Source organism: Girardinichthys multiradiatus, chromosome 20 (genome assembly GCF_021462225.1).
Source record: "Girardinichthys multiradiatus isolate DD_20200921_A chromosome 20, DD_fGirMul_XY1, whole genome shotgun sequence".
NCBI lineage: Eukaryota > Metazoa > Chordata > Actinopteri > Cyprinodontiformes > Goodeidae > Girardinichthys > Girardinichthys multiradiatus.
The window spans coordinates 32,334,507-32,360,842 of NC_061812.1; the positions used below are offsets into that span (position 1 = coordinate 32,334,507).

General features: G+C 40.0%; 2 protein-coding genes across 3 annotated transcripts in view; both read left to right on the top strand.

The window, feature by feature from the left end:
* The first annotated feature begins 2,080 nt into the window (after window positions 1–2,080).
* psma5 (proteasome 20S subunit alpha 5) lies at window positions 2,081–8,416 on the top strand. The gene is made up of 10 exons (XM_047346535.1): window positions 2,081–2,164; window positions 2,461–2,511; window positions 2,947–3,013; window positions 3,098–3,224; window positions 5,474–5,541; window positions 5,627–5,734; window positions 5,841–5,899; window positions 5,990–6,092; window positions 7,594–7,680; window positions 7,759–8,416. The coding sequence occupies exons 2-10, from the start codon at window positions 2,483–2,485 to the stop codon at window positions 7,834–7,836; spliced, it is 726 nt and encodes a 241-aa protein (XP_047202491.1). The 5' UTR covers window positions 2,081–2,164; window positions 2,461–2,482; the 3' UTR covers window positions 7,837–8,416.
* A 4,958-nt stretch (window positions 8,417–13,374) lies between these two features.
* LOC124856989 (sortilin-like) overlaps window positions 13,375–26,336 on the top strand; it is a 28,709-nt gene continuing 15,747 nt past the window's right edge. For both annotated transcript variants that reach the window (XM_047348003.1, XM_047348002.1), the window contains exons 1-4: window positions 13,375–13,710; window positions 25,029–25,091; window positions 26,045–26,118; window positions 26,212–26,314. In XM_047348003.1, the coding sequence (XP_047203959.1) occupies window positions 13,480–13,710; window positions 25,029–25,091; window positions 26,045–26,118; window positions 26,212–26,314 (471 nt within the window). In that variant the 5' untranslated portion in view covers window positions 13,375–13,479. The remainder of the gene's footprint in view (window positions 13,711–25,028; window positions 25,092–26,044; window positions 26,119–26,211; window positions 26,315–26,336) is intronic.

Genomic DNA, 26,336 nt, shown 5'->3' on the forward strand with positions numbered 1-26,336 from the left:
TCATCTGACCAGAGCACCTTCTTCCACATGTTTGGTGTGTCTCCCAGGTGGTTTGTGGCAAACTTTAAACGAGACTTTTTATGGATATCTTTGAGAAATGGCTTTCTTCTTGCCACTCTTCCATAAAGGCCAGATTTGTGCAGTGTACGACTGATTGTTATCCTATGGACAGACTCTCTCACCTCAGCTGTAGATCTCTGCAGTTCATCCAGAGTGATCATGGGCCTCTTGGCTGCATCTCTGATCAGTCTTCTCCTTGTTCGAGATGAAAGTTTAGAGGGACGGCCGGGTCTTGGTAGATTTGCAGTGGTCTGATACTCCTTCCATTTCAATATGATTGCTTGCACAGTGCTCCTTGGGATGTTTAAATCTTGGGAAATATTTTTGTATCCAACTTTTTAAACTTCTCCACAAAAGTATCTTGGATCTACCTGGTGTGTTCCTTGGTCTTCATGATGCTTTCTGTGCTTTGAACAGAACCCTGAGACTATCACAGAGCAGGTGCATTTATACGGAGACTTGATTACACACAGGTGGATTCTATTTATCATCATCAGTCATTTGGGACAACATTGGATCATTCAGAGATCCTCACTGAACATCTGGAGTGTGTTTGCTGCACTGAAAGTAAAGGGGCCGAATAATATTGCACGCCCCACTTTTCAGTTTTTTATTTGTTAAAAAAGTTTGACACATCCAACAAATTTCATTCCACTTCACTATTGTGTCCCACTTGTTGTTGATTCTTCACAAAAAAAATAGAATTTTATATCTTTATGTTTGAAGCCTGAAATGTGGAAAGAGGTTGACCAGTTCAAGGGGGCCGAGTACTTTCGCAAGGCACTGTACATCAGAACCTGATGTAATGAGCTGCTTTTCTTCACAAATTCTCTATACTCTTGATGCCAATACATGCCATATTTGTTAGTTATAAATATAATGACTAACTGTATTTTTTTTACTTTCTCTTGGCAGGATTTTCATACACAGATGTGAAAAAATATTTGGCTCATCACAGATGTCTTCTGTTTTTACTTTTTGGACACCTAAAGGTTTTAAAATTGAGATCATTAAATCAGTCATGGCCAGAAGAATCAAAAAGTCCCTTAAATGGAACCTGTCTGACAACACGAAGCAGCCTAGAAGATCTCATAGAATTATTTTTCCCCAGAACCGTCATCTCTGGTTACAATCGCTTTCTCTTAAAGGAATGACTCTCAAACTGTTTCATACTCTCAACACTTGTATTCTAAATAAGGCAGAAGAATGGTTACAGAGATCAGCGCTGATGGTTCGGTGATTGAAGTGACGAAGCAGCCCCAAAAGAAGGTCACACATGGTTTTGTACATCCCTCCATGGGATGCACACTCCCTCAGTGTTTATCAGTAGACTATATGTCACCATTCTGGTGTCTATATGATAGTGTGTAATAGCAGGTGTCCAACCCTGAATCTAAGTGTGGCTGCAGCAGTCTATTGATCATGATCTCAGTTTTCTAAGTGTTAAGAACCTGGAATTTTAAAAAGTCATCTGTACAGTTTTGTACAGCATATGTGTTGCCCTTCTTCATCTTTATTTGTTTTCACCAAAAATTTTTGTTTTATAGCGCGGTCTTGAAACTCTGGGGGTGGTATAACCTGCACTGCTTCCCAGATACCAAATAAATGATAATAAAAAATAAAAAATGCTGTACATTTCCCAGTTTATATTCTTGTTTAACTACTATTATTATTATTATTATTATTGTGATTATTGTTATTGTGATTGTTGTTTTTGTATGCTTCTAATTGCCTATCCCTTTTGCTGCTATACAAATAATTATATTCTATTCTATTCTATTTATCTGATGATCCAAATTCTGAGAAATACAACTGCTATGTTGGCCATTTTTCAAATGATGAATGCCTAATTAGGGTAATGAAATATAAAAATAAAATATTTCAGACTAAAGGCGACGCGCTTTAGTCATTTTACATAAACGGAAGAATGACTCACAAAGTTTACGTTTATGTGCTCGCAGTAAAGTTACTTTTAAATCATTATAATATAGCAATGCAAAACGGAACTTTAGTTTGTGAAATGCTGTCGCCCGGTCAAGAATCAACGTCGCACCACGAAGCTTTCCCTGAAACAAGCGAACTCATTCAGGCTTTCTGTTGGACGGTAAACGACCCTTGCAAGTTTAGTTATTGGAATGAGATTTACAAATTGTCGCAAAAATACTTAATGAAACACAACTGAGCTGATTTACTGTAGATGTTTGACATATTTGATGAATTATATGAATTAGTTTTCTTTGGTGCCTTCGCTCGGTAGCTAACACGCTTGCTCACTGCTAACTTGCGACCCGCTTTCGTGAACAATTTGAAACCCAGAGGCTTAACTATATCATTTACTTGGGTCTTTAATTGCTTTTGTGGATTAAGGTTGTTTAATAAATGCCTAATATGTGTTTGCAGGCTCAACGTTTAAAGATAAAAGATGTTTTTGACCAGATCGGAGTATGATAGGTAAGAGCTGCACAAACTGCTTTGTCATTTATTGAGCGCGTCCCAGTGGTAAACTACAAACAAATCAGAGGACTGTGGTGCTAAGTTTTGCGTTGCTTTATGCACGCATGGGTAGGCAGTATGACTAAAGAGATACAGGCCAAAGTGATTTTCATTCTTCTGTTTCATGTTGAGCTTGGATGTTTTGATAGTTAGCTAACCGCTAACTGCCCTGCGTTATAGGCGAAAAAAAGTTACTTTCACTTTCGTTATTGGATTTTTTTCCCCTTCCCTTTAAATCTTTATTTTACTCTGAATACATGTTTATGATTATGTGGTTACAGTTGTTTTGTCAAAGTCAACATAACTCTGTAGTTAAACACATGGGTTTTGAAAAAAAGTATGAATTAGTTTGAATTGTTAACCATGATTAAATATATATATTTTTTTTTTCAGAGGTGTAAACACATTCTCTCCAGAGGGAAGATTGTTTCAGGTTGAATATGCCATAGAGGCAATAAAAGTGAGTACCTCATGCAAAGTTGTTCACATTGTCCACTTAAATTCAAGCTTATTGCTTTTCTACGGCCTGATTTTGCTCTCTTAGCTTGGCTCCACGGCCATCGGTATCCAGACATCAGAGGGAGTGTGTCTTGCTGTGGAGAAGAGGATCACCTCCCCACTCATGGAGCCCAACAGCATTGAGAAAATCGTGGAGATTGACAGTCACATCGGTAAGTGGCAGCATGAAGAGCACTTGATGTTAAAAAACATTTGTGAATGTTATGAGATGGTTATATATAACAATATTGCCTTTTTTTAATCAAAACCATTGAAAATAAATTCCAAGTGGGTCAACTACTTGGTTGGTTGTATTTGTTTGGATTATGTTGAATGTAAAATGCAAAATAATAATAATACATTTTATTTAAAACTGCCTTTCAAGACCCCTGGGAACTTTGTACAACAATTAAAATATCAAATCACAATATGCAGAAAGTGTCTTTTACGAGCACCAAAGGGGGGGAAAAATAAAGGTCAAAAAGATGTTTTCAGAACAGCTTTGAAAGTAGGAGCAGAATCTATGTTACAAATGTGATGCAGGACAGAGATCCAAAGACGAGAGCTACTCTGCTAAAAGCAGAGGAGGGGGATCTCAGGGAGCATAAAGATGTAATGATGTGCAGAACATTAGAGATGTATGGAGAAACTAGGACAAAAGAAAAACCTTAAAGTCGTTGTGGTGGATTCCAGGAAGCTAATAAGGTTGTTGAAGGAAAAGAGGAAAGATGTTTGTGCAACTGCGTTTTGTTACCCTTGAAGTCTGTGTACAAGTTTGCAGCAAGGATGCAAGAGTAACAGATGAGCATAACCAACTATTGTTACATCAGGAGAAGCGTGAACACCAGATATCTTTCTGTTTCATTGCTGTTTAATTTAAGAAAGTTAGCAGACAGCCATGCTGTAATTTCCATAGAGAATTACTGAGGGAAAGAAGTGGGAGAGTGGATTTGGTTTTGTAAATATGTTGAGCTGGGTGTCATCAGCGAACGCATGCTTTATTTTCTAAATAGGCGAGCAAGAGGTAGAAGATAAACAATCAGAATCGGCTTTATTTGTCAAACAGGGAGACAGCCTTGGGAAAGAAGCTGTCTCTGTGGTGGCTGGTTTTTGAAAATAGCATATTTTAGTGCTGACCCAAAGGAAAAGTCTAAACAATTTGTGTCCAGGATGTGTAAGGTTTGCATAGATGTTAGCTTCCCTTTTCCTGATGCTAAACCTGTACAAGTCATGAATGGAGGGAAGGTCAGTTCTAATGATCCTCTTCGCAGACCTGATTGTTCATTGTTGTTTGGACCTGTCCTGCTTTCTGGATGAGCCAAGCCCCACAGAGATGGACGAACACAGAACAGACTGACTAATGGCAGTGTAGAAGATGACCAGCAGCTGCTGTTGCAAGGATGTACTTCTTGCGTTGCTGCAGGAAGTACTGTCACTGCCGAGCCTTCTTCCGAACAGTGTCTATGTGTGAGGACCACTACAGGTTCCTAGGAACCAAAAGAGATTCACAGTAGACACAGAAGGGAGTGTGGGGGGTGTTCTCTGGAGGTCCACCAGAAGTGAGGACTAAGAAATAGCTCTGGGGAACGCCACTGAAAAAGGGTGAATCTTGTGATGTGAAATGTTCTGGATCTCTGTTTGGATCTCAGAGGTACGTTTTAAATCAGCAATGTGAAGATCCAATGGTGCCAACAGCTTCCATTCTCTTCTGAAGAAATTCATTAGAGATTGTATCAAATTCAGAAAGCGCAAGTGATTAAACACACATTTCAAAATATTGATGTATTTCATGAAGAAACTTCAAAGTCCTTGTTTAAACCGCTGATCGCCATTCATTGCATATGAAAGCCCTTTTTGGGATCTTTTTTATACATATATTTTGGAAGTATCTTTTTTGTTTAGAGCACATTACCCCTGTATAGCTCTTTGGGTCATAACTGTGTTGTAACGTCTAATAAAACTGTGACTCAACTTCTTAATGTGTTACACGAAGAGTTAAGTTTGCTTTAAAAAGCAAGCATCCTGCCAGCAATACCATGTGTTTTTTGTTTTTTAACTGAAGCTTTACAAGGATATAAATCTGTATCCACGCCATATTTATGGATCCTTAGCTGGTTTGGTTCTGATCCATATATGCATTTATTTGTCATTTTATTCCTTTTGTAGATGAAGATACCACTGCACATAGTGGTCTGTCTTTAAAACGTGTTTTCTGAAAAATAGGACCATTCTATGGGATTTATTAACTTAGACGGTAACAAACCATTTTAATTATATTTCTTATAACTGATGTGGTACAGTCTTTCTTTTTAATATTCTACCAGGTATCTTTGTACAAGTTTGACATGGTTTTCTGTTGTTAAGGGCAGAGTATTCAACGAATATACATCTGCCAATTTCCGTCTTTCTTTCTGCGCTCCAGGTTGTGCCATGAGTGGCCTAATAGCTGATGCTAAGACTCTGATTGACAAAGCAAGAGTGGAAACACAGGTATGAATTCTGCGCTATAGTGTAAGTTAGACGGCAGGCTTAAAGTGGGTTTTAGATGATGTTAACTTGTTCATGTTAATCCCAGAACCACTGGTTCACCTACAATGAGACGATGACGGTGGAAAGTGTGACTCAAGGTGTGTCCAACCTGGCGCTGCAGTTCGGAGAGGAGGACGCAGACCCTGGTGCCATGGTCAGTCACCTAAACCGTCTCCAAGGTTTCATTACCAGATGCAGATGAGTAAAGCAGTACAAGGTGTGTTTACCTGCTTTGTATTTTTGGTCTGTGTTTTGTCCAGAGCCGACCCTTTGGTGTTGCGTTGCTGTTTGGGGGTGTGGATGAAAAAGGACCCCAACTGTATGTATTAATAATGTTGCAGCCTTTTATGGTTTTTATGATGTGTTTGCACATACATTTCTCTTTCCCTTTCTCTTGCTTGTAATGTAGGTACCACATGGACCCTTCGGGAACCTTTGTGCAGTGTGATGCCCGGGCTATCGGTTCTGCGTCAGAGGGAGCACAAAGCTCTTTGCAGGAGGTTTACCACAAGGTACTGGGAACATTTCCCTTCCTGGTCGTCATGTCCTCTTAAAGTCTTGACACATACTGTCTGGGACTGCAGGTTTTCATATCTTTTGAACTCTCTACATTTTGTCACATTATAACCCCAACCTTCACCGTGTAACCGTGTTGTAGAAGTAACATCATTATCGGTTTTCCAAGTGAATTAAAAAATCTGAAAACTGCGTTATGCATTTGTTTAAGCTCTCTTTACCCTAATACCCCAAAATACAATCAAGTGCAACTAACTGCCTTCAGGGCTCACCTAATTAGTAAAATAATCCTCCTTTGGTAATCAAATCCCAATGTAAACTAGGGCTACTTTTGATACGACTGCAAAAAATTATGATGATGACATAAATTACGATTTACCCACATTTTGAAGACACTTTTCTTTATTTACCATTAGTCAATGCCTCCTCCACTCTCCATGTGTTGTAGCATCTCAGCCACTAAAGATATTCATCAGCTGCTGGCATTATGCAGTTTGAGTCCTTCTAATTGGCCAAATACCTTAATAATATGCAGAGTGTAAATGCCTGACACATAAAACATGGTATCCTATCAAATATTGTCTTGAAGCAGTCCTTTATAGCGGAGTAGCAGGAAGAAAGACATTGTTGAAAGAAAGCCATTAGAAGTCCCATTTGCAGTTTGCCACAAGCCATGTACGGGACACAGCAAAGTTGTGGAAGACGGTGTTCTAGTCAGATGAGACCAAATTGAAACTTTCTGGGAGTGTGATGGAAAATTAAAACTGCATGTCATCCCGAACCCACCATCCTCAATGTGAAACTTGGTGATGGGAGCATCATGTAAGGATGCTTTTTGTCAGCAGGGATGGGGAAGCTGGTCAGAGTTGATTTTAAGATGGATGGAGGTAAATACAGTAGAGTTAGACTACCAAAGACTTGAGACTGGGGCAAGGTTAAATTTCAAGCAGGGCAACAGTCCTAAACATGCAACCAAAGCTACAATGGCATGCTTTACATCAAATGATATTCATGTGTTAGTGGCCCAGTCAAAGTCTTGGCTTAATTCTTATTGAGAAAAGTTTAAAGTTTACAGATGCTCTTCACACGTTTCAGCAAAAAATGAATTTACAAAATCCTTGCTAAGGAAAGCTAAAAATGCAACAATACGTGCTGCACTTTTCTGATTTGTATTTGTAAAAAAAAGAAATAAAACCATGTATAATTTTCCTCCCACCTCACAATTAGGCACTACTTTGGTCTATCACATAAAATCCCTGTAAAATGTATTGATATTTGTGATTGTCACATGACACCACATGCAAAAGTTTAGTTAGTGCTTATGGTTTGCATATTTAGTTCAGGAGAAGGGTTGTTTTGTATTTGATCTTTATTAAAATCGTGTATATTCTGACACTCAGAGTAAAGACATCCAATGGGATGTACAATTATATGCAAACATCATTTGTTGCTGATAAGTGACATTTGTTTTAATTTTCTTTCTTTTGCAACTGACAGTCGATGACATTAAAAGACGCCATCAAGTCCTCTCTGACCATCCTGAAGCAGGTGATGGAGGAGAAGCTCAACGCCACCAATATTGAGGTTTGTTCCTGAATTAAAGCTTAATTATGGTGCTGTTAATGTTGGTTTGTGTGAGCCCACTGTTTTCCTTTCTTTCAGCTGGCCACAGTAGAGCCCGGTAAGACCTTCCACATGTACACCAAAGAGGAACTGGAGGATGTAATCAAGGACATCTAGAGTAGAAAACTCTTGGTGGACGTTCTGGGCTGAAAAGAAAGGGACACATAAGTGTCACTACATAGCTACAACTTTCCAACCACCTGCAGCTTTTAGACGTTCTGTTAGGAGGTTTCTATTTGTAATGTAGTAATTTGCCTCTTGTCTACCAGTGTCTGAGCACCTCTTTCCAGAAGGGCGACCAGCACTTTCAGCCGAGTTAGGGGAGGGATCATTGAAGGGGTAGGGAGGGATATCTTTTGTTACGGATCAATGCTATAATAAAAGCTGTTAAACTCAAAAAGTGGACTGACACTTTTTTAATTTTCTTGTTTTGTTCTACGCAGCAGGGTTTATGTTAACACATTTAATTTATTAAATATGCAGGATTGGTTAATGGATTTTAGACATGGTTGTAATAAAATCAGCACTCAGACATGCAAACGATATTTAGCATTAAATTATTACCGGCTGTATTTACATCATTAGTTTTGTGCCTAAAGGTTTGTAGTTGTGTGTGTGTCTACACTCTATACCAATTCTGTGAGTTGGTAACCGCTTCCAGCTAAAAGTAAAATTAAACATTATTCTCATCAAATAATATATTTTCAATGGATTCTGTATTTTTATATTGCGTTTAAAATTACATTGTTCACCACAGTTGTGAGGGAAGAAAATGAGCAAACAGGCGATTTCCTTCCCTTAGGGTGTCTCTCTGATGAACACTTAGTGCCACATTTCTAAACCAACTAATTACTCAACCTTTTCTTCCTTTGTTAAAAATAAACAACTACTAAATAAAACGCTATATATACATATGTACAAGGAAACAAAAAAACTTTTTTCCCACCCAATTGTATATATTTATATTCAAAATATCTGACATTGAGCACAAAACTGGAACTGAAGTCAGATTCTTTGTGTGCACTAATTTGGTGAACAAAGCCGATTCAAGGTATCAGTAAAAGTACAGTAAAATAGATTAGAAATAGACTAGAACAAGGAGATCTAAAAGATCTTAAAAGCCAATATAACAAACTAAGTTTTACGGTTGAATAGATTTTGCTAAAAAAAATCATTACATTAATTTGTTCATCATCATGCCTTTGGAATGTAGACAGAAATAATATACTCCCACTGAGTTGAGTAAATTTTTCAAGTCCTTATTGGTCAGAATTGTTGACCTTTTTAGCTGCCCTGCTCATTATCACAAACATAACAATCTATCTGCTGAGATAGCCTGCCAGCAGTCGGCTGAGCTTAGCGAATGTATTTTTAGAAGAGTATTAATATGACTGATGCTCTTTTACTTGACAGTGGTTATTTTTCCCAAACAGAATTATTTCTGTCTACTCAGCCTCCCAGGTAAGGCCTACGCCAGGGTATTGGAGAGGAGAGTCCGACCGATAGTCGAACCTCGGCTTCAGGAGGAGCAGTGTGGTTTTCGTCCCAGCCGTGGAACACTGGACCAGCTCTATACCCTCTACGGGGTGCTCGAGGGTTCATGGGAGTTTGCCCAACCGGTTCACATGTGTTTTGTGGACCTGGAGAAGGCATTCGACTGTGTCCCTCGTGATGCCCTGTGGGGGGTGCTCCAGGAGTATGGAATCGGGGGCCCTTTATTAGGGGCCATCCGGTCCCTGTACGAGCGGAGCAGGAGTTTGGTCCGCATTGCCGGCACTAAGTCGGACCTGTTCCCAGTGCATGTTGGACTCCGGCAGGGCTGCCCTTTGTCACCGGTCCTGTTCATAACTTTTATGGACAGGATTTCTAGACGCAGCCAAGGGCCGGAGGGGGTCTGGTTTGGGGACCAGTGGATTTCGTCTCTTCTTTTTGCGGATGACGTGGTCCTGCTGGCCCCCTCTAGCCAAGACCTACAGCATGCGCTGTGGTGGTTCGCAGCCGAGTGTGAAGCAGCTGGGATGAGGATCAGCTCCTCCAAGTCCGAGGCCATGGTACTCGACCGGAAAAGGGTGGCTTGTCCTCTTCAGGTTGGAGGGGAGTTCCTGCCTCAAGTGGAGGAGTTTAAGTATCTCGGGGTCTTGTTCACGAGTGAGGGAAGAATGGAGCGGGAGATCGACAGACGGATCGGTGCGGCTGCCACAGTAATGGGGGCGCTGTGCCGGTCCATTGTGGTGAAGAGAGAGCTGAGCCGAAAAGCAAAGCTCTCAATTTACTGGTCGGTCTACGTTCCTGCCCTCACCTATGGCCATGAACTTTGGGTCATGACCGAAAGAACGAGATCACGATACAAGCGGCTGAAATGAGCTTCCTCCATAGGGTGGCCGGGCACTCCCTTAGAGATAGGGTGAGGAGCTCGGCCATCCGGGAGGAGCTCGGAGTGGAGCCGCTGCTCCTCCACATCGAGAGGAGCCAGTTGAGGTGGCTCGGGCATCTACACCGGATGCCTCCTGGACGCCTTCCTCGGGAGGTGTTCCAGGCACGTCCCACCGGGAGGAGGCCCAGGACACGGCCCAGGACACGCTGGAGGGACTATGTCTCTCGGCTGGCCTGGGAACGCCTTGGGCTCCCCCTGGAGGAGCTGGAGGAGGTGTCTGGCAAGAGGGACGTCTGGGCGTCTCTGCTGTGTCTGCTGCCGCCGCAACCCGGTCCTGGATAAGCGGAAGACGACGAACGAACGAACAAATTATTTCTAAAAATTATAAATTTGTTTTTCTTGTAAGCTAGGGAAAAGTCTGCTAGCCTTTCTCTAGCTAGTTGGCCGGCAGTGCACAGCAACATGTAGGGGAGGGGCAACTCTGCTTTATTCTATTTATAGCTAAAACTCCAGTAACTCCTGGGCTTGCTATGGCATATCATTAAATGACTGAAATATTAACCTTTGGCCGTCTCTCATTACACCTCTGGGAAGTTCTTTCAAGACTTTAGAAAACCATTTCAGGTGACCACCTCATGAAGCTCATGGAGAGAACGCCACGAGAGCAAAGCCGTAATCAAAGCAAAGGGAGGCTATTTGGAAGAATCTAAAGTTTATATATATTTAAAAAAAAATATATATATATATATAAATACACTGCTCAAAAACATAAAGGAAACACTTAAACAACACAATATAACAAGTAAATCAAACTTCTGTGAAATCAAACTGTCCACTTAGGAAGCAACACTGATTGACAATCAATTTCACATGATGTTGTACAAATGGAATAGACAACAGGGGGAAATCTTTGGCGATTAGCAAGACACTCAATAAAGGAGTGGTTCTGCAGGTGGGGACCACAGACCACTTCTCAGTATCTATGCTTTCTGGCTGATGTTTTGGTCACTTTTGAATGTTGGTGGTGCTTTCACACTCGTGGTAGCATGAGACGGACTCTACAACCCACACAAGTGGCTCAGGTAGTGCAGCTCATCCAGGATGGCACATCAATGCGAGCTGTGGCAAGAAGGTTTGCTGTGTCTGTCAGCGTAGTGTCCAGAGCCTGGAGGCGCTACCAGGAGACAGGCCAGTACACCAGGAGATGTGGAGGAGGCCGTAGGAGGGCAACAACCCAGCAGCAGGACCGCTACCTCCGTTCATGCAAGGAGGAACAGAAGGAGCACTGCCAGAGCCCTGCAAAATGACCTCCAGCAGGCCACAAATGTGCATGTGTCTGCACAAACGGTTAGAAACTGACTCCATGAGGATGGTATGAGGGCCCGACGTCCACAAATGGGGGTTGTGCTCACAGCCCAACACCGTGCAGGACGCTTGGCATTTGCCAGAGAACACCAGGATTGACAAATTCACCACTGGCGCCCTGTGCTCTTCACAGATGAAAGCAGGTTCACACTGAGCACATGTGACAGATGTGACAGAGTCTGGAGACACCGTGGAGAGCTATCTGCTGCCTGCAACATCCTTCAGCATGACCAGTTTGGCAGTGGTTCAGTAATGGTGTGGGGTGGTATTTCTTTGGAGGGCCACATGGCCCTCCATGGGCTCACCAGATGTAGCCTGACTGCCATTAGGTACCGAGATGAGATCCTCAGACCCCTTGTGAGACCATATGCTGGTGCGGTTGGCCCTGGGTTCCTCCTAATGCAGGACAATGCTAGACCTCATGTGGCTGGAGTGTGTCAGCAGTTCCTGCAAGATGAAAACATTGAAGCTATGGACTGGCTCGCCCGTTCCCCAGACCTGAATCCGATTGAGCACATCTGGGACATCATGTCTCGCTCCATCCACCAACGTCACGTTGCACCACAGACTGTCCAGGAGTTGGCGGATGCTTTAGTCCAGGTCTGGGAGGAGATCCCTCAGGAGACCATCCACCGTCTCATCAGGAGCATGTCCAGGTGTGGTAGGGAGGTCATACAGACACGTGGAGGCCACACACAATACTGAGCCTCATTTTGACTTGTTTTAAGGACATTACATCAAAGTTGGATCAGCCTGTAGTGTGTTTTTCCACTTTAATTTTGTGTGTGACTCCAAATCCAGGCCTCCATTGGTTAATAAATGTGATTTCCATTGATGATTTTTGTGTGATTTTGTTGTCAGCACATTCAACTTTGTACAGAACAAATTATTCAATGAGAATATTTAATTCATTCAGATATAGGATGTTATTTGAGTGTTCCCTTTATTTTTTGAGCAGTGTATATATATATATATATATATATATACACACACATTCTCTATTGCCAAAAGTATTGGATCCCCAAATCAATTAATTCTGGTGTTCCAGTCACTTCCATGGCTGCAGGTGTATAAAGTTTGGTGTGGAGAACCCTGCCTGGTCTGCACAGAGTCCTGACCTCAACCGTCTTGATATATCTTTAGAAAGAATTAGAGCGGAGGCTGCATTTCTGGTTTTCTCATCTGACTACGAACACACTCCTCAACCTTGTGAAAGATGTTGACAGATTAAGTTGCTATTGCTGGCAGTGGATCCAAATTGGACATTAAGGATTAAGAATAGGATGTCAGCAAAGTTCACGTAAATGTAAAAGTAAACAGATTCAAGAGCTTATCAAAAGATTCTCTATTAGATTTGTTTGATCTCATTATATTTTTGTGGATATGAATTGACATGTCTTGTAGTTTAGAGATGACATTCGTGGTGAATTATTCAATTAAGTCAATTAAGCTCAAATTTGTAGTAATTAAGTCTGTTTTTATTGTTTCATATTCACACACAACCATATTTTAATAAAGTATGCATCATAGATGCTGAAATGGATGGTCTGCTTATTTTAAATCACTCTGTCTGCCTAAAAGATTGAAAAGATATTTCCTTTCATTGGCATTCCTGTGTGTTCCAAGGACTCATAAACTTATTTTCCACTCGGCTGTTTGACAGTATAAATAATCATGTTGTGTAAGACCATTTCTTCTGGACTTTTATAGTTTCTTGGAACGCTAAACAGATTCGCAGAATAAATCCTTCTTTAATGAAGTGTCCTCCGGGCTGTTTGTGGGCTTTCCACCAGGGGGCAGTGTGACCTTAAAAGGAAATCATCCCTAAACTGAGCTCTCGTCCAATTAGATTGTAGGTTGTTCTGGCCCTGACCAATCCTGTGCGGCGGTGAATGAGCTGTTATTAAGAATGCTTTCAGAGATGAGGGGCGGGGGGAACATGTGAGGCCAAGTGGTGGGACGGCGGAGTTTTCTCGCAGTGTCCCAACCTCCGCGGTGCCAGTTTTTGTTTTGTAATCATCATGATCTGCTGCGTTTTGGCGCTCGGATTGTTTTCGTCCGCGCTGGGCAGACATCTGCAGGAGGGAAACGGCTTGTCCCTTGTCAGGAGACTCCATGGGGAGCCTGGTGATGCTGAGGAGCGACATGGTGTGGAGAGGAGGAAGCTGTCGAGGCGCAGCGCAGGACTGAATGAACAGACATGCACGGCTTTGCGTGGAATGGAATCAGCGCTGCAAAACAACACCAGCACTGTAAGTGACTGAAAACTAGCAGGGATCGGGGTTATAATCTCCGAATGAATCAAAAATCAGAATAAACAGTTTCCGAAGTCCCGCAAAGAGGCTGTGTTTGTCTAAAACCACTGGCTTGTAAACTATTTAGCCTGTTGCTACTCTAATATGTGGAGACAGGAATGAATCCCTAAGGAGACACATTCAATCATCTAACCATGAATAAAATATATTTAAAAATTAGTAAAAAAAAATATGATGGAAGGGAAACATTTTAAACGAAATCCTGTTTGCTGTCCGATTATTGGAATTTGACTGACTTTAAGTAATAATTTCGCATCTTTCAGCTGCACCTGTCAGATATAAGTCGTTTAATGCAGTCATGTCCATGTTGATCATCTTAATTTCCACATCTCAGTGCCTTGAATTCACAACCCCTTGAAGTTTTTCACATCCTCTCTTGCTGCAGACACAAACCTCATTGTATTTTATTGGCATTTTATGTGACAAACCGACAAAAGTAGCGCATAATTGTGAAGTGGAAGGAAAATGAGACATGATTCAAAAACACTTTCACAAATAAAAACCTGAGAGGTTTTTATTTGTATTCTGTCCAATAACACCCAGAGCCACCAATTGCCTTTAAGGGCCATATAATTGATAACGCCACAATTTTTTGTTATTCAATAGTACAGAAAAATGAAAAACCATGCATAATTTTCCATTTTATGGGTCTATCACAAAACATCCTAAGAAAAAAAACGTTAAATTTGTGGGTGTACGTTGATGAAATTAAAAAAAAAGGTTCTATGGGTATGCATACTTCTGCAAAACAATGACTTTTATGAATAATCCCATAGTGGTCAGTAGGGTTTAGGAAGAAGGGGAATTTCCAAATGGAAATTCTTTATCAAGCAGAATCTGATTTGAATGGCCTTCAAAAAAACTTTAATTTGAAGAGTAATTTAAACCCAGAGCTGTCAGACAAATGTAGTGGAGAAATGATGAATGAGCCTTTTTATAGAGAGATATAAATAAAGCAGAAAAACTAACTTCTTATTTACTGAAGAAATACTTCTCTGAAGTTCCTTAAAGTTTTAAAGGGGATCAAAAGTAAGTAACGGACATCAAGGCACTTTGCAACACAAACGGATCCATTTATACACAGAAAGACAGTATATGATATAGACAGACAGTATATGATATAGACAGACAGTATATGATATAGACAGACAGTATATGATATAGACAGATAGGCAGGTTTTATGTCAGTCACATGTATTCCAATTTGATTAATGTTATAAACCATCTTCCTTCTTTTTGAGAAGGCAGTGATTAATCACACTCAAATGTATTAGAATTTGATAAACGGGGTCTTCAGTTTTAATCTTTTGTCTGAGAAGCCTCATTAAACCACAAACTGACTGAATAACTCAGGTAATTTAGTCAGTGAACCGAGGGATGGATATGGTTTTTATCCTGTTTGCACAAAGAATTAAGGAAATTAGAAAAATAGGCACTAGTAGGGAAGAGAAGTGGGCATTCAGTGCTGGAAACATGAGTATCAGTTTGTCAGCATTAAGGTTGCTGAATTTTCTATCTGTTTTTGTCTTGCTCTAATTGATTTGGACAAATGTATCTCATCAGTTCATTCCACTTTCACTATCTCCACTGATGGAGGCCAGGTCGAGAATCTAATCAATGCTTTTTGTTAAGTTTTCCAGATTATCACATCTCATCCCATAAGAGCAGTTTCTTGATTTCAGATTACGAATATCAGGTATTTATGAGTAGCCTTGTTTGGAGTGGTGTTTTTTATTACTTCTCTTATTGGTCAATTTATCCTTATCCTTAAACAGCCCCCAGAATGTGTTTCTGTTACGTCATTGCCATAATCGAAGGAGTGATAACAGGAACGTACAGCAATAATAACTTTATCCCACGCTGTTTGAGGCCTCACAGTGCAGTCTTCCTCCTGTTGTGTGTGAAATGGCACATGTTACATCATTCCTGTGGCTCCAACACCTGGGTTAACTTCTGAGCGTGAAACCGATTCAGCATGCTCTCAGAGATCAGACTCCTCTCAGCTCCTCAGGGCCTCTCCAAGCCTCCCAGACATTCCCACATTTGTTTTTTTTGTTTTTGCTAAGCTTTATCTTCTGTGCCAACCAATGTCTGGTCTAGGTTATCTGATCTGCTGTATAGATAACTGTTTGCACCAGCAGGTACCCTCACCTTGTCCTGCCTCTAACTCATTTTCTGCAGCTTACATCTTGATAAACTGCGATCCATGTTTTGACAGCCAGTCCAAGCTCTGAAGTGTTTGTTTGAGATTCCTTTTGCTGACTCACAGGTTTCAAACTAGCCGGTTGCATTTTTTCCCCTTCTTGTTTGGGCTCCGTCCTGTTCTCTGTTCCTTTGGCCAAAAATACAGAGAAAGAAAGTGCCAGCTGTATTTACCGAGCGAAGGGTAGCTGGGTCACAGCAGAAAAGCAGCAGATGATGTTCCACATGGTGTTTAAAAGGGACCCAGAGGGAGAAGGACATGAACAGTGGGAGTCTGTTTGTACACAGGAAGAGATTTTTTCTAATTGGACTATTTTTTCCATGAAAGGTGGCTTAAACTCTAAGAACATGTATAATTTGTGAAAACAGGATTTATTATTAAGGAATTCAGACTTTTTTAAAGAGAAGAAAATACCCTTTTATGGATCTTCAGCTATAAGATGTGGCCCTACTGTACTCAGAAAAACTTTTTCCAACAGATGACTTATTCTTTGGTACAGTGGATCTCAAACATTTACACACTGCTCTTAAATCCAGGCTTTTGTGTGATAAAACATGACAACACTAAATCTTTTAATTTTCCACAATTTGACAAACACCATTTTGCCAAAAGCATTTGCTTGTCTGTCTTAATGCACATATAAACTTGAGGGACTTCCCATTCTTAATCCATAGTGTTCAATATGATGCTGTCCCACCTTTTGCTGCTATAACAGTTTCAACTCTTCTGGGAAGACTTTCCACAAAGTCAAACAGTGCGTTTATAAGAATTTATGAGCATTTTTCTAGAAGTGCATTTGTGAGGCCAGACACTAATGTTGGACACTGCCAAACCCAAACTGGCCCATTAGTTTACAGGTAGGTAGGCATGGTTTGTCACTTCAGAGAACACATAGTGGCAGCCTGCTCTATACAACTGCATCTGACGCTTTGCATTGCATGTGGTGATGGATGGCTTGAATGCAGCTGCTCAGCCATGGAAACCTTTTCCATAAAGCTCTCTACGCTCTGTTCTTGAACTAATCTGGGGGGACCACATGAAGTTTGGAGGTACTATCACCCTGCTCTGTGATTTTACTTGGCCTGCGACTTCATGGCTGAGTTGCTTTTGTTCCTGATCGCTTTCAATTTGTTATATTTTATATAACAAAGAACAAATTATAGTCCCAGGGTAATTTCACAGCTAGACTTATTTATCACAACTGTTTGTAGAAGCAGTCTCTATGTCCCTTTTCATCCATTGACAAAAGAAACATGACCACAGAGCATGATGCTGCCACCTCCATGTCTCACTGTGGGCTGTGGTGTTATTTTCGTATTGCTTTGTGTTTTTTTTGTATTAAACATACCTTTTTGTGGCCTAAAGTTCAAGTTTGGTTTTCATCAGACTAAAGCAATCTTCTAACATGTTGTGGGAGATTTTTGCCATATTTGGACCTTTTCTTTGGAATGAAAGTCTTGCAATCCTTTTTGTTACGCTAGATGTATGAAAAATACAGGATAATGTTATCACATGTAGAACATAACCAGTATTTCTTCTTGGATCTTTTGATACAATCAGCCATTTGGCAAACTCCCAGATCATTTTCCATTGGGTCTTTGCATTAATATTGAAGAAATGTCCAGTTTTGTAAGGTCCCTGTTGTCCCCATATTTTCTCTATTTACTGGTGACTGTTTTCACTATGCTATTGTGTAAATGTATGTAATGCTGTGTAGTTTTTGTACTGTTCTCTTAACTGCTACCTTTTGTACATCTTTTTGATTCTCTGTAACCTCTTTGCAAACTATGGCTTTAGCTAAAGGATATTTGTTTTTTATTTATTTATATAATACCAGATACATCTCACAGTAAATATATTCAAAGTTTTGAAATTATTTTTAATGGTCTTGGTTTTTTACAGCACAAACCAGGGGTATGTACAGATAAAAAAATTAAAAAAAAATATTTTGTGTTGTTTTGGATCACAGTGGACCAGTACATGTAATATAAAAACTGGAAATTTGTACAGCATTTTGGAATACACATGGTCAATTTTAATAGATACATAGATATGTGTGCATTTTAGTGTGCAGAATATAACTTTTTATTACACAGTTGGTGTTTTATATATTTATGTTTAAACATGTTTCTGTGAATCACTAATTTCAGGGAGTAAAACACAGATATTACAGCAGTGTCGTGCGAGGTCTAGGATACTGAGGATTGTACACAGATACTTCAGATGTACTTAATGAAGTCGCTCTTCTAGCTTGGGGGTTAAGGCCAGATATGATTGCATTAACTCTTAACAGTCCAGCTTTTACCAACGCACAGTAAAGCCAGTCCTGCAACATGGAGCACCACTAACCCTACTAACTCACTGACCCTACCGAGTGATGATTTGTACCATGAATGAATGAAAATCTTTATTGTTGTTTCAGATAAGTACAATGACATTTTGCTTTTCTGTGGCTTAATTTAAGATTCAGTTACATCCACAGACTGCCTCCATTCAATGCAGTCCAATTTAATACAGTTCAACGTAGTTTATCCTCATTTTATACTCATTTTCTAAGTTTCTATAAGTTTAAGAGTCGTTATAGATGTTTTAACAGTGAGCAGCAATGATCTCTTTTAGCTGTTTTTGTTGCAGTGGATTTGAAGTCGTCTGTTGGATGGATGGCTTTTGTTGTGCAGAGGAAGTTCAGGGCTGTCGGTCATAGTTTTGCTTTTATGAAACATTCTTCTTGGCACAGTGAGCTCTAGCTGTAAGTCACTGGCTCTGATGTTGACCCCAACAGGTCTGCTATGTCCCTTCATCTAAACAGACGTTCATGAAGTGTAACAAAAAGCATTTCTGATTTTATTTTATTTTTTTCCTCTCTTGACATAGAGCAGGGTTTAATGAACCTGGATTATTTGTGGTATTTTTGGAGCTAGTTGCATCCTCAGGCCATCTAAAGCAACACTGGACTCTCTGATGTTTGTTGGTTTCTAGTGGCTGTGGTTGTCGCCTCAGGGATGTTGTGCTAGGGTTTAATGTGGCAGCCTTGAATTTTGGATTACATTTGCTGCTTGCATGCTGGGTGCAATAGACACATTCAGTTCATTGCATCTTGTTTTATTTCCATTTTTTATTGACCTTCTTTTTTTTCCGTCTTTGTTGCTTTCGTTAAATGCATTGTTTTTAATTTACCTGAATCTACCTCCCATCTATATCTCCTTGTAGCTGTTGTGGTCTGTACACTTTGTTGCTTAAAGCGGAGCTGTTGTGCCATTAAGTCAGTAAAGCCAAGCATGCAACGGGAGGAATATCTTACACTCCTGGTTTTGCAGAGCAATTCTGATCTGACACTGCTCGTCAATCAGACCCACCATACTCTTTTCATAAGCTTCCAGAAAAGGACACACACACACAAGATTATTAAATGAATAAATCCAGTCCACATACAAGATATTCTTGTGCATACTGACGCAGTACGATGTTCTGGATAACGTATTGCTGACATTTGGCTCGAGATCGAGACATTTTGTACTCGGACACCTGATAATATATTAAATCATATGCATATATCAGAGTGACTTCATTTTTAATAAACCAATGGCATTAAATGTTGTGCTGTATTTAGTAACCTACTTTTTGTTGCAGTTATTTCAGCTGCTACACTATCCCATTTTTGGGATTTTGTCTTCCTACCCCTCTTGTACTGCATCATCTGTGTATCGGTGCAAACAAGAAGAGCAGAGTTAGCTGTGGCCAATGTTTTCACAATCCAAACATCAATCCAATTCATGAAAATTAACTTTTGTGGCTGTCAAAAAACATGCCAACTTTAGTTATAAAATTACTAATGTCTGTGGTATTTCTCAGGTAAACACAATGAGCCACGATGCATTTCCTTACACTCTACCGACTAAATAATAGATCAACAGCCTTTACAGCCAATGCTCCATCCTTCTGATATATTTTCAAAGAATGGCCAGTTGTTGTGATCAGCTTCTCTTCTTTTATGGTTTTTCTGAATGTTAATTTAGCTAAATCAAGGCAGCCTTCCATTCTGTCCAGTAACATAGGCCTGCTGCCATTGATGCAGCTTTGAGTGTTAGATCAGAGACTTGGAGCTTGACCACTTTGTCCGAAGTTTTGCGGGTAAACAGGGCTGAAGCTGAACGTTAAGCCCCAGAGCGGAGGGAATAAGGACCTCATTGTGTTGTCATCCCGACCTCTCTGAGAGGACATCACCCACATTCAAGGGTGTGTGCCTTCATACCGACTGTGAGAGTCTGCAGGGGCATATGTGCGTGTTTGTTCTGGTGCAGCTGCAAGATGGTCACGAATCAAACGCAGCAGGCCATGTCTGAAAGCTCAAAGTTGAACATCAGTGTCGAGAGTGGAACTGCAGATAAAAGGGTTGAGGAGCCTTTTCAGGAGCAGATCTGAACTGCACTCTGCATGCGGTCCTCTCTGGACTCTGAGCCCATGTTCGGCTCAGTCTGGCACTTGTCTCCTGACTTTGATTTCTTATAACAATAACTGGTTAGAGTGCTCAATAAATGTATCTACTTCATTTAATTTACCAAAAGATGTCGACTGTTGCACATGTAACTATTCAGACTGACATTGGTACAACTGGAATCTCAGTGGCTCAGATGTAAATGCAGCGACTTTTACATTTTGACACTTCACAACTACAAAGTTCTGTATTTTATTGGGATTTAATGTGATAGATCAACACAAAGTAGTGAATAATTGTGAAGTAGAAGGAAAAGCATATGTACAAGCATATTTACAATTAAAAGTCTGAAAAGTGTGGATTGTGGATTCAGCCCCCTCTGATTCCCCTTAATAAAATCGAGTGGAACCAATTTCCTCCAGAAATCCTCAGGAAACACGTTACATGTCATGCGTTATGCATCATGAAACTGTTGCTTTTACAACATTCTGGACATTTAATGACAAAGTATTCATCTTCAGCTGCTTAAATAGTACTCTTATTTGTGAGTGCCATAAAACCATAAAACAACACAAGGCTAAAACTGGCTTCAGTGCGGTATAGCGTCATTTCACATCTTTTTTGGCATCTAAACTGACTTACACAAGCTTTATTTCAAAATGTGTGTCTGTTGTATTTAACTTTTACTGGAACACCCTAAATAAAAATTCTTATTTCTTTATAACCCTGTTTGGCTTTTTAACCCAACTCCATTTAAGGACCCCTGCATTTTTAGTAATTATTAAATTTTTGACTTTCATAAAATTGAAGATGAGTTTTTTTTTCTATACTAAATCATCTTTTTTCTATACATTTATAGACTGGGAATTTACAAAAGTTGCTTTTCCAGACTTTTCAAGATGGCAAAGAACCCTCTAAGGTCTATTGCCCCACTCCCACCTGCTGCTGTGCACTGACAGTCAGCTTGCTGAAAGCAGCCGACTACTATTTTCCTTCTCTTGCAAAAAAGACAGATCCGATTTCGAATACAGATTTTGTTGCAATGTTTGTGCTTAGGGGTATGCAAGATCAAAAAAATAAGTCAGTGTTATAAACAACAATATTATAATAACATTATTATAATTGTAATAATCAGTAACCTATAATTTTTTAGCTAGAGTAGGAATAATTGTTGCTTATCTTTATTAAAAAAGTACTTAAATCTTGCTAGGCACTTCTGGTTTACACTTTTGTGTCCTTAAAATATTCTACACTGAGTTCCTATTTTGAATAGTTTCTATGTGGAGCAAAAGATAATGCTTGAAGAACTCTAGGCTCTACATCACAATCATGTAGCTTTATATTTACCTTGTAAATGGTTGATAAAGTGTTTATAGGGTTCATACAATACAATTCTGTTTGAGGAATGTGCGTGATAACAAAAACCTTTTCAATAGAGAAACTGGTAATCTGTTCTCCCACCTGAAAATTTGCATCACCTCTAGTAGTCGTTTTTTTTTTTCCCCATCTTTTTCGTATGTTTGATCAGGGTTGAGGTTTCCAGTCTATCTCAGCTAAACAGTTGCATGTGGTTTGATAAATGTTTGCTGCGCACTAACTGCAAATACATTAATTGCAAACAAGTATATTCAGGGGAGTTCTTCTGATCTTGCGTTCATGGGGTTATTACCTAATTTTATTGATCAGAACAGTTCTCACATGGTTTCATTATCCTGGAGATAGTTCCTGTGTGGATGATTCACTTTGGGACGAAGATCTTGGCTTTGACAAAAGAAATCCCGGCCAACAGGACTTCTCTGTTCCCTCAGTTTTAAGTCAAGTTTACAGGATGTTCTCCCAAACATTGAGCTGTGTGTTTTGCATCTGGCTATATCTGTTAAAAAGAACAACAGGCACAATTTTTATGTGCCAGGGAAAATGTGATCTGATAATGTGTAATGCTTGATATAGTCAGGGTCATCTCACTGCATGTTGTTCTCGCCTAAACCAGTTCTCTGAACATGGCTGCTCCATTACTGCAACTGTTCTGATCACCTCGGTGACTGTTTTCTCAAAAGTGTGTAAATATTACTCTCCCCAATGAAGACCCCACCCTGTCTTACCGTGTGTAAAAAGAGTGCAGCTTTTCATGTGTTCCACCTTTGTTTCGGAGAAAAGTCATGACTGGATAGTGTCACAAAACATTTTCTTTTCTCTTAAATTTGATATAGTAGTGGGATGATGGTGAAAGTTTTAATTTTTTTATTTCACTCTAGCCTGCTGATAGGGATAAAGAGATGTTTTGTTTTAATTTGCACTTCATTTGCGGGTTTTGATGTTTTATTTGAGCTGGTCTTTTCTTGGCATAGTCTGATAAAACAACATAAGATTTCAATGAATACATTTTCCTGGCACAGACCTGATTTTAAAGCATACTCCATAAACTTTCAACAGGGTGGAGGTCAGGGCCATTCCAGAAAATAATAAGGCCATATCCATTTCTGATCCATCTGTTTGTGTTTGGGATCAATGTCCACCACATTTTGTCGAGGTTTCAACCATCTGACTGTTTGAGGTAAAGTAGAAGAATTCAGAAATAGTTCTCCATCTTCTTTATTACCTGCTTATTACTACTTTATGCAGTGCAATTATACCACTAGCAGCAAGACAAATCCTTGGCGTGATGCTGCCACCACCATGCTTGACAGGTTGGTTGGTTTTCTCATGTCTAAAAGCTTAATCTTGATTTTTCCAAACATATTTCTTGTAATGGGGGCCAAATTGCTCAATCTTTGTCTTGTCTGATCATAAAACTTTTCTCCAGAAGACATTTGGCTGGTCCATGTAGGTAACCGCCCCATTTTGGACCTCTCAGTCCATAGCAATGTGAAACTGGCTTTACTGTGGGAAGTGACACTGGTGTTCCAGCAGGCTCAAGTTACTACCTTGCACCTTGGTGGTTCCTGGATTTCTTTTGAACATCCTAAGCAATTTATTTCCTACTGAGTAGTAGTAGCTGGTAGTTTGGTCAGATGGTTAAAACTGGCAAAGTTGGTGCTGACAGCATCATGCTGAGGTTCTGTTTTTACACTGAGCCCAAACGCAATCAAACTTGGTTTTCAAATGGATAAAACAGGCTAAAAATAAGCTTCTGAAATTACCTCAACTTCAACCTTATTAAATATTTGTCAACTGTGACTGAAATTCTCAACCATGAAGATAACCAATTTACATGAACTTTACCATTCCTGCCAAGAACAGTTGTCAAACTCTGCACTAGGATTTGCACCAGGATCTTGTAAGTTAGAAAAGCGTGTGGTTTCTTTGCAACTTGCTAAAGGACACTTAGGCACATATAAGAGGGGCTTGTATGTATAAGATTGACCTTGTTCAGTTTAGAAAAAATTCACAAGAAATTTAAAGCTCTGAACCAAATTCTAGTTTTTAAAAATTGTTTAAAGTGTTTTCCATAACCCTTCCACCCTGGAAGAAGAACAGTTTAATTAAATCCTTCAGAGTCCCAGATGAATATGTCATTGACTCCCATAAACAATGTAGGTAGGCGTTCAATTTACACTTTAGTTTGAGTTGGGAGTTTCAAGAATAGGCTCAGAACTGTCTAACAGTGTCGTTGAAGTAATGACAGCTAGCACCACGTAAGCTGCCAGCTCTTTAGCACATGACTGTAAAGGAAGGGAGAGTTATTTACGACTTTAACTGATCGCATACATGGAGAACAGAACAGATGGATGCTGGGAAGTGTTGCGAGGTGTTTAATGCGAGGGAAACTGAGATTTGTGTTTGCAGAGTTGGGCAGAATGGAGCGGGTCCAGGGTCTGTTAACTAGGATTTTTCAGCTCACAGACAACGGACCATTCAATCTTCTGCAGATTTATTGACCTTTACGGACCTTGCCGAGCCTGTATTTACCTTGTAAACACGCCTGCCTCATCAGCTGATGAGAGAAGGGAGGGAAAAATAACAAAAACAAAACAAACTCCGCTTGCATTCCAAACAGCGTGGGATGAGGCCTTAAAACTTGCACACGTTTGAGTCACAGCGGATGAATGGATGGAAATGTTGCTTCCAGTCACAGCACTTGTTTTGAAATTTAAGCGAGGCTCTACACACTCTCTCTCCCTTGCCTCTGCTATTATGTCACAACTGTTTTAATTAATTAATTTTTGTTTTAAACCTAAAATTCCCTGAGAAATGCGTTTAAACATATACTAATACCAAGATAACATTGTTATATTTTATTCTTAAATGAATATGAGTGGAATATGTTGAGATCTAATGTATACTAGGTGTGTTCAGCAGTTGCCTTGTTGTCTGGCCCAATCTTGGTGATTTACACAAGAATGTAGGTCACACATGCAGAGTGCATCCAAATGGCTGAGTTACTCTGGACAGTATGGACATTCTGTCCTGTCAGCTGGTGTGTCCACTGTGCAGGGGAACAACAGGAACACTCTCATACTGTGTTTGGTCTACACTTCCCTTTGGGTGTTTTTGTTCTTAAGCCAAAACAGTGTTAAGCAAATACCTTCAGCATATTTTAACTCGTTCCCTGTCAGCTTCCATTTGTTTTGTATGAGGAATGTTTTACCTCCTGACTGTTTGTTTTTTCTGTTTCAGTTTACGTTCAGAGTGCGATCAGTGGGGTCACTCTCGCTCGCCTGGGTGGGAGACGGATCAGGGGTGAGTTTTTTCACAAACGTATCCATGCCCATTTAACTTTCCAAACAAATGTGAAATGCATTTATATTTAGCTCCCTTTGCTTCAATGCCAGTTGCCACCAGAAGTCACTTAATTAATAAATATAGTTTATAGAGTGTGAATGTTATTTTAGTATAGGTGCAAGTGTTGTGTGGAAAACCCAGAAAACTTTAGGAAACAAACAGCATCATTAAGACCAAGGAACACTGCTGAGATGTCAGGAATAAAGTTGTGGTGAAATTTAAAGCAGAGTTAAGTTATAAAGCAATCTAACATCCCTAAGTGGTGAGAGTATGATCTGACTGTAAGCCTACCAAAACATGGCTGCTCATCTGATCTGGCAGGCCAGGCGAAGAGAGCATTATTCAGTGACACATCCCCATGGTAACTCTGCTGAAGCTACAAAGATCCACAGCTCAGGTGGGGGAAACTGAAGAAGTACGCTATATGAAGTACTGTTTAAAGTTTGCCAGAAGTCATGTAGGGGACATGGAAAACATGTAGAAGAAGTGCTCTGGCCAGATGAGTTGAAAATTGTACTCTTTGTTAGAATGGTCTAGTAAAAGTTCAGACCTAAATACAATCGAGGATCTATGACGAGACTTGAAGATTACTGTCTGCAGATGCTCTCCACCCAGTCTGTTTAAGCTTTAACTATTTTGAAAAGAAGGAAAATAAATCTCAACACAAATGCATGCCAAATTTTTCTGATTTTTTTTTTTTTGAAGAAACATTTTTAAACTATGCATCATTTTCATTCTCTTCTCAATTATCTGCTACTTTGTGTTGGTCTATCACTTGATTTCCCCATAAAATACGTAGACGTTTGTGGTTTTAACATGACAGAATGTAGAAAAGCTCATTTTGCACAACACTTTATAAATGCATCAATGTGTATAAAGTTTATGTATGAGAGCAACCCTTTTTTTCACAGGTGCTCCTGGTGCTGACAACATTTCAGGTGCCGTTGTTCCTGATGCGATTCGCCCAGTCTAACCTCTACAGGAGGTGAGGAATGGCTCTTTTAAAGATGGGATTGGTGGGTGTTTTAATGTTGCTGTGTTTTGTGCGGCTAAACTAGAGCTTCTCTCTGTGTGTCAGTGAAGACTACGGGAAGACTTTCAAAGATGTGACTCATGTGATCAACCACACTTTTATTCAGACGGAGTTTGGCATTGTCATCAGTCCGGATCATTCAGGGAAGGTGAGCCGTAAAAAAGTCGTGA

Excerpts from the sequence above, each read along its gene's own strand:
- psma5 (XM_047346535.1), top strand. The coding sequence starts at position 2,483 with ATGTTTTTGACCAGATCGGAGTATGATAG. Across the intron at positions 5,900-5,989 it reads GATGAAAAAGGACCCCAACT|GTACCACATGGACCCTTCGG; the intron begins GTATGTATTAAT and ends CTTGTAATGTAG. Across the intron at positions 7,681-7,758 it reads TCAACGCCACCAATATTGAG|CTGGCCACAGTAGAGCCCGG; the intron begins GTTTGTTCCTGA and ends CCTTTCTTTCAG.